Source organism: Rhipicephalus microplus, chromosome X (genome assembly GCF_043290135.1).
Source record: "Rhipicephalus microplus isolate Deutch F79 chromosome X, USDA_Rmic, whole genome shotgun sequence".
Classification (NCBI taxonomy): Eukaryota; Metazoa; Arthropoda; class Arachnida; order Ixodida; family Ixodidae; genus Rhipicephalus; species Rhipicephalus microplus.
The window spans coordinates 286,395,159-286,413,833 of record NC_134710.1 but is presented as its reverse complement, the minus strand read 5'-3'; the positions used below and the strand labels follow the sequence as shown (position 1 = coordinate 286,413,833).

General features: G+C 42.5%; 1 protein-coding gene across 6 annotated transcripts; it reads left to right on the top strand.

Annotated features, from left to right (window-relative positions):
• Positions 1-2,103: 2,103 nt before the first annotated feature.
• LOC142776149 (BEN domain-containing protein 5-like) lies at positions 2,104-18,349 on the top strand. Of its 6 annotated transcripts, none has more exons than XM_075879263.1 (8): positions 2,345-2,382; positions 3,797-3,897; positions 6,825-7,045; positions 11,066-11,166; positions 12,625-12,893; positions 16,601-16,651; positions 17,889-18,114; positions 18,225-18,349. In XM_075879263.1, the coding sequence occupies exons 5-8, from the start codon at positions 12,705-12,707 to the stop codon at positions 18,332-18,334; spliced, it is 576 nt and encodes a 191-aa protein (XP_075735378.1). In that variant the 5' UTR covers positions 2,345-2,382; positions 3,797-3,897; positions 6,825-7,045; positions 11,066-11,166; positions 12,625-12,704; the 3' UTR covers positions 18,335-18,349. The 6 variants fall into 6 exon arrangements, with proteins under 6 accessions (XP_075735375.1, XP_075735376.1, XP_075735378.1 ...); XM_075879264.1 differs by having other exon boundaries at positions 11,066-11,204; XM_075879262.1 differs by having other exon boundaries at positions 11,066-12,893.
• The last annotated feature ends 326 nt before the right edge of the window (positions 18,350-18,675 follow it).

Here is an 18,675-nt window from a genome sequence, read left to right as displayed (position 1 = left end):
AGCACTTCCCGGAAACCTGACCCCAAAGTTTATCCGCTGAATCAACTAAAAGAGCCAGAAAAAGAACTAAGTAAAATCACTAAACACTACCGATCCTGTATATTCGTCTTTTCTCCATGTTTGCAGTTCTCTGAGCGCAATTCTTCAAGCCCACATATCTACTTTCCACGCGCTCGAGCCACCCCAGGTCACACCAGCATTACTACCATGCAGGTCACTGCAGAAGCTAGGGGGGGGGGGGTCAAACTCCTGCCCCCACCCCAAAAGAAATCTTTGGCTGCATCCTGGGTCCTGGGTACAGGTAGACACCTCGGATAACCTGAGATAGTGAACACGCTGGAGATTGACGTAAGAAAATGTTGCCGCTTATAGTTGCTCTCAGTGCACATGCATATATTTGCATTAATTTAACATGTAAAGATGCAGACGTGATTGCTGGCCAATGTCGACATGCAACTATTTCAATTTCGGTTTAGTTATGCCGCAGGGCACCATCGATCGCTGCCGCATTACTGTTGGTCCTCCTTTGCCGATCTGAAGTACATGTACATGTTACTCACATGAGTATACTCACGGGATAAAACGTGCTATTATTATTTTTTTTTGCTTTGACGACTTGTACGCGCAAGTACTCGAGATAGAAATATTATGTCGTGACGAATGTGGTTTCTATAAAGGCAATGTTGGCTCTGATCTTCGCGTCCGAGTCGAAATTATATGCCGATATTTCAAGACAGGCTCATTACTTAATAAACAATTGTATCGGACCAGTTCTTATGAATCCATCTGTGTAGAAAGCGCAGTCACTATTACACAGAACAAACAACACAAGCGCTTAAGAGACGTTAATAATGAAGAGCCCGCCGAACTAGAAATGTAAGTCAATAAACAATTGTATCGGGCCAGTTGGCATGAATCCATCTTGGTAGGAAGTGCAGGCACTATTACACAGAAGACACAACACAAGCGCTTGTGTTGTGTGTCCTGTGTAATAGTGGCTGCACTTCCTACCAAGATGGACTCAATACTTATCCCTAAATTAGCCTAATACAATCCCGAAGGTGGACATTCACATGCCGTGTGGCATGTGCATCAATTCTTTCCCGTTGCTCCACTGCTGATCCCGAAGGTCTGTGTTTGAATCCGGATTTCTAGTAGAGGCGAATATGCTTGAGGCCCTTGTACTTAGATTTCGGTGGACGTTTATGGATTCCATGTGGTCGCCGCTAAGGCGCATCTCTCATTTGTCATCGTTTTGGAACGTTAAACACCAACATTTATATTGTTATTGCGAGTGTTATTATTCCGTAATTACATTTCCAATATGCGAATGCATATCGTTTCGATAATTATAGCAAGCCGTGCGCTTTTCTTTTTTATCGTGTCGTTCAGTCAATATCGCATAAAAGCAGTGCAGTGGTTCATAGGCTGGTTTCTTCATTAATTGATTGGTATTATCTTGTCGTGCCTGTATATCCATAAATAACATTATGGGTGATGTGTAAAACACGCACGTCTACCAACGTCTTGAAAAATAAGCAAGAAAAAAAAAGATGCAATCAAGTACATTTTATTTATTCCTCCAGTGTCCTGTTAAGGGGTAGATGTGGCGTGTGTTCGCATTTTGGATCCGAGCAAACTACAAGTTTTGTAATGTTCCAGCTGGTATCGTAACTCATTTCCTTAAACATAACGCTACCTTATAACATGTTCGCCCCACAAACCCACGAGCCCTTTCTCTAAATAGAAGTAAAAAACACCCTCAAGAAGCAATACAGGTAAGTAAACTAAAAATACTAAGCAGACCTTTCGAGTTGAATGAGTTGTGATTACATTGTTCTACAACAGTCCAAATCATCAAAACTCAAGCACAATCCTTTCTTTTTAAAAACTTACTAGTAAGTTCCGTCATCAAGTGACAAAAATGCATTATTTTACGCGCACATTTACTTCAAAATACACAAATTATGGTATATTTCCTACACAATAGGTGGCGCAACAAGCACTAAACGTTTTCCAAGTCGGGTCGTTGGCTTGTTCAGTTTAGCCAATCCAAGAGCAGTACTCTACGTTTGAAGTACTGGATGTTTTGGATGAGTCCTGTGAGACGTGCCACGGCAGTAGTCCCTGCAGTCTTTCTTTTTTGTTTTTGAAGGCGAGTGTTGATTTTGCGCTCCCACTTAATTATGCCGGCAGCACCGAAGGTGGCCTACGTCGTTTACGACGATGGCTACTGGGCTATAGTGAGCGTGAAGCTCATTAAGGACTTCAAGCCGGCGAGTGTGGCTGACTGCCAAAAACACAAAGAAATATATTGGAAGACCAATGAAGCAGGGCACGTCGACGAAGGGTATTATCGAGGAGACGTCATCCTCCTTGGTGGTGAGTTCTGTCTTCTTTGAGGTGTTAATTTTGGTGGCGTTTAGGAATCCGTTTTACAATACAGGAAAAATGTGTGGCAGACGTCGCTGCTTGCACGTGTGTTATTCGGTGCGTAGTCAAAAGAAGACGCACGGAATGGCTTCTGTGTTTTCAGTGTGCCTTATTTGACCCGTTGGTGGTGGTTGCGCAACTACTGCTAAGTTCATGCTTATCAGCCCACGTAGCTCTTTTCGTGTGCACGTGGTGGTCGTCTCGGGCACTCAATTTATGATTTGGAATACGGTATGACCTTGCGGGCTGCTATACAAAGAGGCAAAACATTTTTCATGTATACTCTAAATGTCATTGGAATGTTTCAGCAGTCTTTCAGTCCACAAACGCACCACAATTGGGCTTAATCAAAACACGTGCGCAGCAGGAAAAACAGCGAGCAAGTGATCATTCTGTAATGTAGAAAACCAGAAGACAAATTGTGCACTTATTCACAGTGACAGTCATCCCGGTGGACGCAAAGATAATTAGAATGTCCGTGGAATGTTATATTGTGCAGCTGGTCGAGTAATTTAAAGCGTGCGGTCCGTCGGCATATAGGCAGTTCAGGCTGGTTAGGCCTGTTCGGTAATGCGGGTATGTACTTTGTAACAACGCCATAAATGTCATCATCTGCCTTTCAAGGTCGTATTATTAATCATCTTTAATGCTAAAACAACTCTTACTGCTTATTGTTAACCTAAATAAAACCCCACCTCTTGTGTAATGCCCCTCCTAGAAAGGGGGGCCTTTAAGGTAATAAACTGAACTGAATGCCCAACTTGCGATCAGCTGAGCTACACATATTTTCTGATTATCTTGTTCTAGTTTGAACTTGATGCAATCTTTGCACCTAGACATTTCAATTGACAAGATCTTTGAACTGCTGCATGCGGAAGCTATAAGTAAATGGCAATGCCAAAATTATTTTGTTGAGTTTAATATAATTGATATTTTTTTCTCTGGAATAGATTGCAATGGTAACAAAATAAAACTTCAAAAAGCTACTGCGGGACAGTTAATAAGCATTACTAGAAATGGTGTTGCTCACACAGACTGAATTACGTTCAAAAGCTTTGACTAATTGTTTGGATGTGTTCCAATAGCTTATATGTGATCACCTGGTAAATTAATTGAGATTGTGCTATAACTAGCAACATGTGGTTTGTCTCAAGGTTTAAATACTTGCATAACTCTTACCATCAGCCATTGACTTGCATCATCTAGAAGCGAATGCATGTACAGCACAGCTTTCTTTCTGCAGAACCAAGCTTTTGTGGTAGAATAGATATGTAGTTGTACTTTGCATGCATTTGTGGTCTTCATACCACATTGGTGCTTTAGTGGCCTGCTAAAATTTAATTTCGTTTGATAATTTCTGTAGCCACCTTCAGTGACCTGATCCAGAAGATGGGCAAGAAACGGCTGTCGGTTCCTGACACTGTCTTTTACGACATAGAAAGTGAAGAAGAGACAACTGAAAAGGTAACATACATGAAACTTTGTTTTCTTGAAAATGTCCGTGACCTGCATCAGGCACTTGGGGAAGAAGTGACTACTGCATTTTCAAATATAGGTGCTAATACTATGCTGCCAGATTTGGTACTTATAGCACTTATAACTGTATTGAAATGGCATATTTCTAAATTTCATGAAGCTGCAAAACAAGGACGACATGTTCCCCCGTGACTGTGTTTGGCAGTTTTACAGCAGTGGAAGTTGCTCAGAAGTTCTTTGAAAGGACAAAAGTCTTGGAGAGCTCTTCTTACGGGGCACTATGTGTAGATAATGCAGCTAGTGTACACTGAGCATCAATTTTGAAGTGGTGATCAAATTACAGCTTCTTGAATAATCACCCTCCCAGTGGACAATTCCCATTTCGCGGTTTTATATCGAGCAACAGTCTTCTGATGTGTACGGGACACAGGAGATGCAAAGTCAGGGTTGCAGCACTCTTACAACCGATAGGTGGCAAAACATACTGAGAAACTCTCCCATTGCTTTCGCAACAGTTGAGAAGGCCTTAAGGAAAGGAGCATGCATGTGCAGTCTGTTGTGGCCATTGTCTGACAAAGAGGGGAGGGTTGTCCTTACAGGGTATTAGGACAAAAAGTGCTGTAGAATACTGGTTATAACTTGAATATTTATGAAAAAGTCAATGATAACTGGTAATCAATGACAAGTAAACCTAATTGAGTTACCCAGAATTTTAGTTTTGGAAAAGTAATTGATTTATTTGAAACTTGTGTATAAATCTGATCAGTGTACACTAAGCTAGGTAGGCATAATATGGCTGCTTGTTACACAAATGGTAACTTTGCCTTGCACAGAGTGATATTAGAGAGAATAGCAGGCACAGAGCAGCAACTTCCAGGATTTTGGTTACAATTTACATTGTGACCTATGTTAAATTTCACAGATATGCATTTGTCAGCTTTTTAGATGACATTGTGTGTTAGTGTTGTTGCTTTTATCCTATTATGTGGCAAAAGTTGGTGTGGCATAGTTGTTTTTGTTGCAGTCATGGTAACTATGTGTTTATTGATGTTGTGATGCAGCTAAGAATTTTTCTTGACAATTTAGCGCAAGTCTGGGGTGTGTGGAAATTGCACTGTTTGAAATCGAATATCATTGCAACTGTGGTGGCTGTGGTGGTTATCAGGGCGTTTTGCAATGTGAGAGATGTTATACCCTTGTCACATGGCAAATTCAATGCCATTCACAACAAACTACATTAAGCGGACCTAATTTCATTTTACCTGCGTGCTGTCCCATGACAAAAACAAATGTCATTTTGAAATGATGACCATGACATCAGCCCTCCTGACCCATGGCTTTGGGAAAAATAAACATATAATAAAACTTGTATGTAACATGCGTGTATCCACAAAAATAATTTTTATGGGTGGAAAGGTGCACCTATAATAAAAAAAGTGGCCGTTTTGAATAAAAACTTGCCACAGCTGCACGACACACTCGAATGCCGTTGGCCCATGGTATGACCGGGCATAAGTACAGTCAACTGAAGCAAGGTGCACAACCTACTCCCCCGCTGCAGAAATGAGACGGCAGCAACGATTTCATGTGGTCACCACCTTAGTCACCACATGATTAATATCCACGATACAGGCAATAATGACAACAGGGCACAAACGAAACATGCCCTGCGTTCAGCTGCTGTCATGGAGAGTAGCTTCTTTTTAACGCTATGGCATTAGAGAGCTCGATTTGCAGAAATTCCGGCGTAGGCATCATTGGTTGTGAGCGAAAAATCATCTTATGCGCTACTGAAAAACTGAGAATGATGCAAATAAAATAAACAATAAAATTCTTGAGACGCAGTTCGTTCGCATGGCAAGCGGATGTTCTACCCCACGGCCACGCATCTGTTTGGAAATACAATGAACGAACTTCCTCTGCTTGGAAATGCAGTGGAATTACCTTTCATACTTAACAAACACACACATCCTATATACATGCTTTACAATGCAACATGAAATATTGCAGTAATAATGCGTGGTACAACCTGCCATTTCTAGCGGGCGTCATAACATGTCATTATCATAATGCCTTGGAGGTTTAAAACTGGTCACCCACTAACAAAGGCACATGCGCTACTGTACCTATTCCCTTAAGGCCACGTAGTGGGTGCGTAAGAAGTTCGAAAAGGTTTCATGCACCAAGTGTTCGATGCATGTAGTAGCAACAGGATATCCTTATTGCCTTCAACTCCTAAAAACAAAGCTTTAGGGTCCCTGAATTTGTTTTTTTTAACTTTTGCACCTGCTATCATGTCATCAAACCAGTAATAAGTTGAGCTAGTAAGGAACGAGATCTTCATAAATAATAAAATGTATATATACTGAAGTTATAGCCATTTCCCTAAAAGTCCCTGACATTGAGACTACTCAGTCAGAAATCGAATGCGATTGTGTTGCAGGAACTCGTTCCGCAGAAAAGGTCGTTTTCATCAAATGGCATTAGTTTCCCCGTGTGACAGCAAAGAAAGGATATTGCAAACGAAGGACATTAGATTTGCTGTGTGACAGGGTGTTAGAATGCTCACTAGTCATGGCTGGAATATGCTACATATCATTTTAACATATGGTGTAGTAGCGCAAATTTGATGGGGACACTGAGGACAAGAAAACACTGCACTCGCTAGTCTCACAAACAGTGGCGTGTTTTCTTGTCCTCAGGTCCTCGTCGAGGTTGCACTGCTATACCATATGTTGAAATGATATCTCACCAACTAGCCCAGCTTTCAACCCTACTGAACTTCATATGCTAGGTAGTTGCTACAACCTGAATTATGTTTGTATCAATGGAGCGTGTATGTTTCCTGGCATATTTGCTCGTTTTCGGCTTCTAATCAGTGATGTTGGCTTTGGGTTGATGTGTTTATTTGCTAGCATTCAAAAAAGAAAAAAGAAAAAAAATCAGCAACCAAGAACAAAGAGGCGCCGAAGCAGTGCGAGTTCCGAAGAAGAGCTTGTCGAACTGAGTCGGCTCGAAAAAGAGAGGAACATTACGAGGCAGCTCAAGAAAAAAAAAAACAAAAGACTAGAGGAAAGAATAGAAGTACTCGAGAAAAGAAATGACAAGCTGCAAGACATGCTGCAAAACGAACTCAGTAAGTTATATTTATTCCATGCTGCCTTTTAGATTTTTTTTAATTTTCATGCAGTCAGTGAGTGCTGTGGTTATGTGTACCCTAACACATTTACTTTGGCATCTTCATGTTATTTCGATGCTTTTTGTTCCACAATAAGGATGTAGTACCTGAAATAGCCCTTTGGATTAATGTTGTACAGTCGACATCCGATTTCGCGGACACTCAAGGGATTGCGAAAGGTCCGGAAAATCAGGCAGTCTGGAAAAACGAATGCAAGTAAAATTACACTTTTTGAATAGGTATTTTTCACTGGCGGAAAAGGTCACAGCAGGAGTACAGGATTCTCGTTGCAATTCAGCAAGTGCATCATTTAGGTTGCCCCGAAAAGAGCCGTTTGTAATAAAAAAAAGCGAAAAGAAAACATTTTATGTGATCGACGCTACTGCATTTGTAAAAATTAGGTGCTAAAAGGACTCTCTTATTTTCGTTTGCACGGAGTTCCACTTGCCCCGATTATGTTTGCCTCAATATCAGCTGATGTCATGCTGTCACTGTACACCTATGACGATGTCATGCTCGCGTCAACACCGAACTTGTTGCCCGTGTAGGCTCTGCCTCTTTGATCTATGTGTCGGAGTTGTCGAAACCTTTAGTAACTTGAATGATTTCATCACCGGTAAATTCCGCACACAGCTCAAGATTTTCGCTAGCGTCGGCAAAGCCCTCCAAGGTTATCTTGGCTGAAATCGAAACACCAGCACTGTGTGGGTCGTTGAAGCAACGACCGCATTTGGAAGTTCTTTACACACGCTGCCCTCTCTAGCTGAGACTGTCGTCTCGGCGTACATTTTAAAGCTGGCGTGGCAAAAACAGTTCCTGGGAGTCTGTTGTGTTACCTCCTTCTATGAGTCGGGAAGCATGCCGGCGGCAGACTATAGGTCAACAGCGTAGCTTTCCCGCCGAATCACAGCCTTATAGTAACATTAGTAACAGCACCATGCAGTTGTGGCCACAGGTTTGTCTAAGCCACGGCTGGCTACAAATTGGCGTGCGCTGGATTCCGGCATTTGCGGTGTCAAAGGTACGGCAGCCACGTCACAGTGGGTTCGAGGGTACGAAAAGAACCAAACTAGTGGTGCTGATTGTGACTTCAATTCCGCTGTTAGCAGTAAAAAGTTAGCAGGAAAATCGGACGGTGAAAGCTATAAATGTCCGAAATTTTGGACTTTTTAATACATTGACTGTATGGGGAACTTGATGGTGCCACAGATCAGTCCGAGAAATCAGGCATGTCCAGGATTTCGGTAGTCCGAGAAGTCGGACGTTCAGAGTTAAGAAAACCAAAACAATGCAGCCCTTTATAGAATCAGATTTGTGTGAGAGAGTGGCCACTTAGTATGGAAACAGCTGTGATAATTGCTGAATGTTGTTTCCTTCTACGACAGTGCAGTAGTTACAGCAGCACTAGCATGAAACAGCAGCCAGCAAAGCTTATGTTCTGTATGAATGGACTCCGCTCCTCCTACCCTTTTTCACCAAACTCTAGACGGCTCCAGCAAGGTAACAGAAAAAATTGTGGCTTCAGGCACGATGCTATCAGACACCACCCATCAAAGTGCATTCTTTCTCATTATATTCATATGTACCTGGGGGGGGGGGGATTCAGGCGGCTTAGCAGAGGAGGAGCATATAACGTCATGACCCACCCTGCTGGAACTATTAGTTTTCTTCAAAAAAATTCCGTAACAAAAATGAATCTCTTTAGTAGGAATCGACCATTAGAGAGGACTGCCTTTGAAAACTATAAGGAACAGTTTGAATTGTCTGACACTTAGAGGAGTTGTTAGTGTACAACTGTCTCAAGAGCAGGGCTGGGCAGTATCGCGATAGTATTTCAGAGATACTTTTGAGTGTCTGTATTGCTGTATCGAGATACTTCTTAAAAATGTATTTGTATCTCAGTAGTGAAATACTTTTACGATGTATCGCCCGTATCGCAATACTATCCAGGGCATGGGTATGTGGTTACTTCTTTTTTTGGAAATGAGCTGAGACGTGTTTACAATGGCAAAAAAAAACATATGCTGTGGCCTTAGCATTGTGTGGCGAGATATGCACCCACCACTTCTTCATTTATTCTCAGGGGGTAACTGACTCCTACCTTCTTGATAGTGAGCTAGTTGCTTTTCTACCCGCATTTCATTGTGCATGCAGAACTGGAATGTGTTTGAATAATCACCTGCTTGGGAGCTTGCCAATAATGTTATGCTGCCATTTTGAATTCCAGCAGCGAGGAGCATTGAATATGGCACATTGGGCGCCAACCAACAGCGTCGTTTTTAAAATGTGTTCCCTCATGCCAATTTAACGAGCAGTGCTTCTTTTTTTCTCGTTTTTTTCTTGTTTTTTGCGGCATCTATTTGAAAAAGCGGAACTTATCGAGGAAGCCACAAACCACCCAAAAAATTTGGTGTGTGGTGCCGTGTGCCATCAACGATACTTCTTTCTCCAAAGCATTTCTGGAAGACAGCAAGTGCGGCCACACGCTTGCTAGTCCTAGTCAAATGTGACCAGCGCAGTTTGAAGTTTCCCGTCTGCAGAAAAAAACACACAACATCAGGTACCGGCATTGACTTGGTGCAACTGACAAACCAGAATATATCGGTGGTTGTGTCACTTGTCGCTAGAACCAATAGCATCTGCACAATGCAGACTAGCAGGGCTGCTGACCTACAGCAAGTGCACAGAGATCTATTAGCATCCGGCTACTCGAACTCTGGTTAAACGCCAGCTCTTTCAGTCGCAAAGATCTGATCGTGTGTTCCCAAGATAACGTGCCGCTATACTGTACGTGTCTGATGCGTGCGAGTCAGGCACTAGTTCAAAAACCATTACGATGTCCAAGTAGTTCCGTTCCTACAAATTGCATTATCGGCTGGTAAAGATGAAGGACAAAAAAGAAAGGTATCTTGATGCTTATTGGATACTTTGTAGACTGTGATTGTGTATATATCAGTGAGACTGGAAATTTTGAACATCAGGTCAGACAGCATGTAAAATGATGTCAATGAGGTAAAGGTGTCTTCCAATGCCTTGGCAAAACACCCTGCCCCGCCGGGGTGGTCTAGTGGCTAAGGTACTCGGCTGCTAACCCGCAGGGCGCGGGTTGGAATCCCGGCTGCGACGGCTGCATTTCCGATGGAGGCGGAAATGTTGTAGGCCCGTGTGCTCAGATTTGGGTGCACGATAAAGAACCCCAGGTGATCGAAATTTCCGGAGCCCTCCACTACGGCATCTCTCATAATCATATGGTGGTTTTGGGAGGTTAAACCCCACATATCAATCAATGGCAAAACACCCTGAAAACTTGAGCAATAAAACAGATTAGCATAACGGCATAAGCTTAGAAAAAAAAAAACTCTTCAGGACACCACTTGCAATCAATGCTGATTTAAACAATGGATACACATAACACATGGAACCATTGATAACACATGGAACCTTCATTCTTATCTACACTCGCGGTTTTGAGTCACTTTTGAAGTCCCCATAAGCATATTTTCACTCCGTCTAGTTGTCACTCTGAACAAGACTCCCATCATGAGAGCTGAAATATCTTATTTGTATTCCTTTTTATGGTTGGTGTCATTAATTTATCATGTTCTCACCCTAACAGGCTTCAGTCAATATCTCAACTTCACCCATTTTTTTGAGTAGAATGTATACTACACTATGCATGGGATTAATTTCCTTTTGTTTATAACACGTTTTCTAGAGAGTAAATTGGTAAGGCAACTTGGTTGGAGCCCTTCAGAGTATGAAAGAGTTTAAGGCACCCGAGGATTTTAGCAAAAAGCACTCCGGTAAAATCGGGCAAAATATCAGCCTGACGCGCTGGTGTAGCTATGAGCAAATACAACATAATTATGTTTGTATTAATCATGTTGTAATATATTGAAGTTCTGAAAAAGTAATGCTTCGTTCAGGATGCAATTAAGAAATGTGCGCTCTTTATTTTTCACATTTGCTCTCTTACAGAAACATTGGCCAGCCGTTCCTGTTGCGGCCACCAATGCAGCACATCTACTAATCATGGCGCCTATGAACATGAGGCCACCCACAGGAGCATTCAAGAGAAAGTATGAGCTTATGACAACGCATTAAGATGCTTCATCAAGTGAGAAAAGTGGCCGTCAGCACCAACAAAAGTGACAAATAATAACTTGTGATGCCATCGTCGTGGCATCAGAAATAAGTTTCCCAAATTGGTCGTGTCATCATGACGTCACATTATGTCATTGCTTGTTCTAAGGTTGCCTATCCCCGAGGCACTTGCGAAACAACTGGGAGTGCAGAAAGCTGTTGGGAGTCGTGGCGGGTCAATACAATCAACTTAAAGGAAAAGGAAGATTTTCGTTATCTGTTGTTTTAAAGCAGCCGTGAAGGGGAATGAAGCTGTGCCCAGTTGTTATTTTCCTGCTTCAGTAATGATTAGACATACCGATTTCAAAACATTTCGATGCAATATTCAGTCAACCGTGTGCATCATCACACATTGCTGCACAACTTATGAAAGAGGAAATATCTTTATGGTGGCACAATCGAACCAGTATGGTACTACAAACCTCACTCAACTATGACTTGGCAAACATGGCTGTGCTGCCATGTTTTGTTAACGGAGACTTCTCATAGGTCGACTTGAAGTGATGTCAGCAGTACAGTTGAGGCAAATGTGCGAGCTGGAGAATCAAAGTTGTCGACCTTTATTGTTGGATTACCGGTCCAGAAGCCTTTTGTGCCAAAAGAAGTGCTTATTTTGAAATAAAATCGTGTTTTAGTGGTGTGTATCAGCTAGTGCACTTTAATTTACCCGCCTCAAGAAGCGGAAAGTCTCACGTCACTGTTGCCGTGCACAACGTTGCCCGGCTTTTTATTGTACGGTCGCCGACACTACTAGCGAAACTAAAGCACCAGGACCGCATCAGCAACAGCGGCCATCGATCAATTTCCTACAATAGGCTCCGAAATGGCAGACATGTTTTGGCTCAAGATGGCACGGCCTGTCTAGTTTAACCAGGAAAAAGTTGAATTTTCTAACCACTTGCGCTATTCTCCATTGTAACTCCCGGCGGTTCTTTTTTCATGAGAAACAACTCAACAAGCAGCATTTTTTTACGTCTGTTGATACTTGGAAGGTTCTTTATTTAGTGAGCTAGTTTGATTACCAGTGATTAGTTGTAGGCAGTTTGTCTGACGTCATAAGGATCAGTTCGCGAACGTCCTACTGCGGCGCATTTGTTCCCGTGCATTTACCTCAATTTCTCGGTAAGTAGGGCACTGCTGTTGATCATACTGTCGTTTTAGATGACATACATTGAGCTGTCACTGTCCCCTGAATTGTTATTTGTTAATTAAGCATGTTTGAGTTAATGAGATTTCACTGTATTGCACCAAAAACAAAGGGACAAAAGCATAATGGAGTGAGTTTAGACAAGTTAGATACAATTATAAAACTGACAAAAACAAATTCGATTCAACTTGCAAAAAGCAAGCTGTATGCTTCAAAAGAGTAATTTAGATTTTTTTTGCATTTTCAGGCAAGGCCGTTGCAGTTCATGCAGCCATCGCCACCGTCGCCACCACCACCGTCGCCACCACTACCGTCGCCACCACCACTATGGCCGTGCTCGCCGTTGTCTCCACAAGGGTGGTCAGCAACGCTGCCTTTGCCACCGCCGCAGCACTTATTGCTACCAGAGCCTCCGTCGCCTTCTTCAGAGCAGCCACGGATGCAGCCATGCCCATTGATGCCACCGGTACCACACCCTGGAACCACTTCAAGTGGTTCTCAAGAACCTACCACCAGGTGTGTACTTTATAATTGAAATGGCTGTTTCTTTTTTTTTTTCAATCCGATTTAGGGGTTATATTGTCAGGCTAGCCTCCTGTACATTTTCAGTTTGTTTATTTATTCAATATACATCTAGTAATTGTTAGTGGTATGTAGACAAGTATTTTAAAGTTGAGCCAATGCAGTGTGACCATCTGTCAATGTCGAATCGCACTGGTTGAGCAGGATAAAAATTTTCTTGCCGGGTTCTCCTGGTCAATTCGGAGCAATTTCCCGCTTTCTACTGGCAGATTCGGAGCAAACCACTCCGCAATGGGGCTTCCATGTTGTTTCGTATGGCAAAGGTAGATTTTTCTGGAACTCCGGCAATGCAGGGCTGTCATTTTTGGTACGATCGGGGACTAAGGTTGTCTTCAACGTTTTTTTAGGTGGTGTCTCATCACCCTATGGATATCTTTACATTTTAAAAATGGCATCGTTTGACTTTGCTGAATGAACTGGCGGTTAAGTTTTGACAGTTGTAGCAGCAGCGACCACAAACCGTGTGTGGAAGCTAATTTTAAGAACAAGTTGCCCGACCGGCTGTGCAGATGCCCGAAGATCATTGGCTACGTCGAAAAAGTTCAGGAGCCGGTTTAAGTGTCGTAAGCATAAACAGCTTCTGGACACCCCATGCACAGCATTCATGTGTTCCAGTGGCAGATTTGGCTTGGTGTAAGACGTTTTTAGATACTGTCAGTTGGGTAAGCACGCGCTGTCGCAGCCGCGAGGACTGCCCCCTCTCGTATCCGGTTGAGGCGGCGCTGCTGTCGCTTTGAGATTGGTGAAGGAGCGTCGTCTGCTACCTCTGCATGTGAAACAGCAGGAAATTAGTTTCCAAATTGCGACAAGAGAGGAGAGGATGCGGCGGAATTAAGGGCGACCTTGAAAACCAAAACGCATGAGAAGGAGGCAGGTTGGGTAGCTTGCTTGATAGGTCCGCGAAACTCGCACGTAGAAAAACTTGGAAAGAGTGCCTGCGCGCGCAGAAGTCAAAGCATGGCCGCCTGGATCAGTGCGCGGGGGTGTTCGAACAATCGGCAGCCGTGGTCAAAAAATTTTTTGTTGCGCCGGCGAGTTTGCGTGGCCTCACAAACTTCGATATTTCGCTGTTCGTCCCGCGCAAATTAACAGCCGTTTTCGTGCCCCGCCGCGGTGGTCTAGTGGCTAAGGTACTCGGCTGCTGACCCGCAGGGCGCGGGTTTGAATCCCGGCTGTGGCGGCTGCATTTCCGATGGAGGCAGAAATGTTGTAGGCCCGTGTGCTCAGATTTGGGTGCACGTTAAAGAACCCCAGGTGGTCTAAATTTCCGGAGCCCTCCACTACGGCGTCTCTCATAATCATATAGTGGTTTTGGGACGTTAAACCCCACATATCAATCAACAGCCGTTTTCGTGCTTCCGCACGTGAGCGGAAGGCATGCCGAGTCGAGTGGTAAGCGAGCGAAAACAAGTCCTTGACACGAAACGAATCACAAAATATCAGAGTCGGTGGGGTAGCGTACGCCCGTGCACTAGACGCAGACTATCGGATACAGTCGGTGGCCGACGATGTTGACAAATGGTCTGGTCACTCCAGGCCGGCAATGCCAACGACAGGACCAGCGATTAAAAACGGGGTAGATGGCCGACCGGTCTTCGAAAGATCGGTGGCAGTGTGAAAACGCGGGCCTCGTCTGGCTCAGGGCAGCGGGGGGACAAAGGACGGAGGGGTGCATAACAAAAAGCAGTCGGCACTTTCCTTTCTTCATGGGTTGGGGAGCAGCAACTAGAGGCTCGCGGGGGCAGGGTCAGCGTTTAAAAATAAGAATGTATAGGCACCTCGCTGATGCCTGATCGGTGGTCGAAATTGGTTTCCCGGGTAGTCGGGAGACCGCTGACTGTTCGCTGTAACCGATCAGCGGCGCTCGGAGACGTTTGTTGTAAGAGCGATTTTGTGCCGTTGAACCAATATATATTTTCATGGTCACGCGGATAGTGTTCGTTTGAAGCGAAAGTTCGTTTTAAGTGGGGCCGTTATATGTGGGCTTGACTGTACTACTTAGTGATGAATAAGGTTCGGGCCTGTACCTAAGAAATGTATGATTATTTATGTATGTTTTGACCATTACCTGCAAGACTTTTCATGGAATAGCAGCTGTTCAGTCCTTGAGAACTGCAGGGTAATCGGGGGGTTTGAAGAAGTACTGCTGATCACAAGTGTTTTCCTCATAGGCATAGCCACTTAGACAGCCTGGCGCACTGAAGGTCAGCATGTTTACTGTGTTAAACTGCTAATTCACTCAAGCTTGCTTGATTGTTGTGTACCATGTTAAATACGATTTGCGTGACAGAAATCTAACCTTCAAGCTCCCGCCTCTGTAATCCGAGCAAGCAAACTAAAAGGAAAAAACAAATTCAACGCTGCCGCGGGAAGTCAGCGGTAGCTCGTTCTCAAAGCTACGTTAGCACCGCGCCCCTCTGAGCGTGTAAGAGTCGGTGCCGCCTCCATAGCGGGCTTTCCCAACTGACAGTATCTAAAAACGGTGTAAGCCGTGTGCTCGCTTCAAGACTTGGGCGGCTGTTCTGGATCTCTCAGTCGAATTCAACATAATAATAGTTGTACACGTAGCTTTACTCACCATAAAACCTAAATGTAAATTTACAAAGATTTTTAAGCTACCTAATTGCATATGCTTTTTGCATTAACAAACATTCTTGACAAGCTATTTTTAGGAGATGAAATTCAAGTGTGTGGAGTAAGTTCTATAATTTAATCACTGTAAAGTAGGATGTCATTCTGCCATAGTTAATGTATGTTTAGGTGTAAGGAAGTTGTAATTATGGGCAAACTTTGCACAATTATTATTTTTGAACATTTTATATAACTCAGTTCACACAAAAGCTGGTTTGAATACCGTTATGATTAAGTGATAACAAGTCAGATGCAAGTAGTATGAAGTTAGCCTAGACAAGGTTAGCAGCATTAGAGTAAAAAGAACTGTTGGTAATAATGTGTATGTCCTGAATGTTCTCCTGAATGTTCTCCTGAATTGAGTGTTCTCCTGTATGTCCTGAATTATGTGTATTATGAATGTTCTCTATTAGCAAAAGATTATTGTTATGCATATTTGCCCATGTAATAATGTTAGGTGATTTGACTGTTTATGAAAGCAGGGCAACAGTAAGGCATCACAAGAGATAAATAAAGAAGATTTAATGAGGGCTCGTACACCGAAGGCAGTTTTTTGTTTAGCATAAGCAATATGATGGGTGAACTTCACGTTAGGCTCAAGTTTTTGGCCTAGAAAACACACCGAATTGCAGGAACTAAATTGTGATAGTCAATTAAAAGGGAGCTTTGTTTTAGAAACTGTATAAACCATGAACTTAATTTTTAGTGGGATTAAAATTAGGTTGTTTTAATAACACAATGTAGAACACTGATCAGTTCGTTGTGCAGCTCAGTGATTGGGCTTTTAACAATTTATGGAGCGTAAGCTGGAAAAACAATAGGGTTAAAAGTTTCAGCAGCTGTTATTGGGCTGAACAAAGCACAAATGACGGCTGATAGTTATGTTGTGTCTGAAAATAAAAAAAAGTTTTGGAAATGATGCTTAACTTTCATACCTGGAAGCCATGCTGGCATATGTGTGCCTAATATTTTTTATAGCTGATCGACTTTTCCTTTGTTCTGCCTTTTAGGGCTTGGGTGCCAGTGATGAACTGCCGCTGTTTTTCCAGGTGGACAATCAAGTAAGTAGCTTTACAGTAGCTTGGATAGTTAGGCTAGTTGGTATTCGTTCATCTTTTAACAGAATAAGGGCACATACAGACACTTGAACACCGCTTATGTTGTGTGCATTTTCTTCTTCTAGTGTCCTCTCTGTGTGCATGCCCTTATTCAGTTAAACGATGAAGTAGCTCTACTTTTTGTAAATTTATGTTTATTCAGTGCAATACTTTCACTACTGGGTTGAATACATGGTTATGCAACTTGCATTGCACTTTCACTTCTTTGTATGTTTATGCTTAGTTTATTCATCTACTACGGATAATTTTGTAAATTATGAACTGGTGAATTTAGACATTCAGGAGGTTATTTCACGAATGACCAGTGCAATCTTCTGCATTACCCTTTTTTGGAATGTCACGGCATTCAGTAAAAGCTTCATAAATATTTTTGTGACAAGTCCTAATGTCAAGAAAAAGGGGAATGAATTGAGGCTTTGTCTTTTTGATTCCTGAGTTCCTCATTATTGGAGTTGACAAAAGAAATTTTTATCTGCAATGTGCCGGAGAACTTTTTGTCAGTGCCAGCTCTAAGTGCCTTTTAGGGTGTCTAGTGGTCTTTAGTAGAATATTATGGACTCAACATTACTAACAACTGTAACACAACTGTAAAATATGTTACATAGTTGTTAATTTAACTTTCACACATATCTAGAGCACTCAAAATTGTAAATATGCTTTTTTCTTAAAATGTCTTACAGCTTCTCACAAACTGTTCAGGTGAGACGTAAAGACAGCAATGATGTATGTGATTTGCTTTTCATTGATCATTGAAACGAATGCTTTTTTGTTTCGCTGGAGCCACATTAGTGTAAAATTTCTAAATAGGGATTGTGTTGATGTTTTTCTAACTTACTATGCCACCCCACTTTTTGCCCAGTCTTTTAGTATCTAAAAATTAATGATTCTCCTTGTGAAGGCTGGTGTAGTATTGCCATTAATGAGCACTATATGCACCTGTAGACTTACATACATTCTGTGAACTGTATTTGCTTTAGAAAAAGAATATTTGGATAACGTTTAGTATGCCAGTGTTATACAAGATGGCATGCAGTTGCAGAAGTGAATTGTAAGATTCCTCAGAACTATTTGAATACAAACCAGCAAAACTATACTCACACGACCAAAGAGCGCAAATAACATTTTCAAAAACAAGATATCTCTTGAGTCCTTTATTATGATTCCACATTTTTTCGCGCAGATTCACCTAGGAAACGGCATATTCCTGGAGCGGGAAAAATGGGCATGGCTGCTTTTGCGTCCGAGAGACAGCTTGTTCTGTAAGGAGGCGACAAAGCTTCTGTGGGGTGTGAGTGCCCTCCACAACAGGAGCATCACAGGAGCCCCTTGTCGGCGCTATGTGCGCTCAGAAAACCAGGCACCACCCAGGAGGGCACTCACGCCTAAGAAATTGGAGGCAGTCGGAAGTAAGTGTTTCATGCTTAGTATATTTTGCTGAATTTAGGGACAATAAAATTTATCATTTATATGAACCAGTAAGTCCCTAATTGCTACATATTCCTGCTCATTTTTACAGATGCCTTCAGCAAGTACATTGCTGGGAGACCTAGTGAAACGGCACCAATGGAGAGGTTACGAAAAATGAACAGATTCATTGCTGAAATGTTGAACGACCTAAATAAATGAGTCGTCAAAACATTACTCTAGCCTCATCGTGTTTATTTGATATCATTGCAGCATGCCTACATTACATTGTTTATTTTACTGTGTGCTTCATGAACTAGCATGCCTTTCTTAATGTATACATTCTTTTACTGCATGTTAATTTTGACCCAAATAGCTAATCCAACCCATATCACCTGCATAACCTCTAATACCCATACATTTGTTACACTTATACCACCCGCATGACCCGCACCACCCGCATGACCCGCACCACCCGCATGACCCGTATTCAATAACATCGTATGTACAGGTCCTGTACATGTAATAATTTTCAGTAGGGCATGTGCTATCTACATGCATTA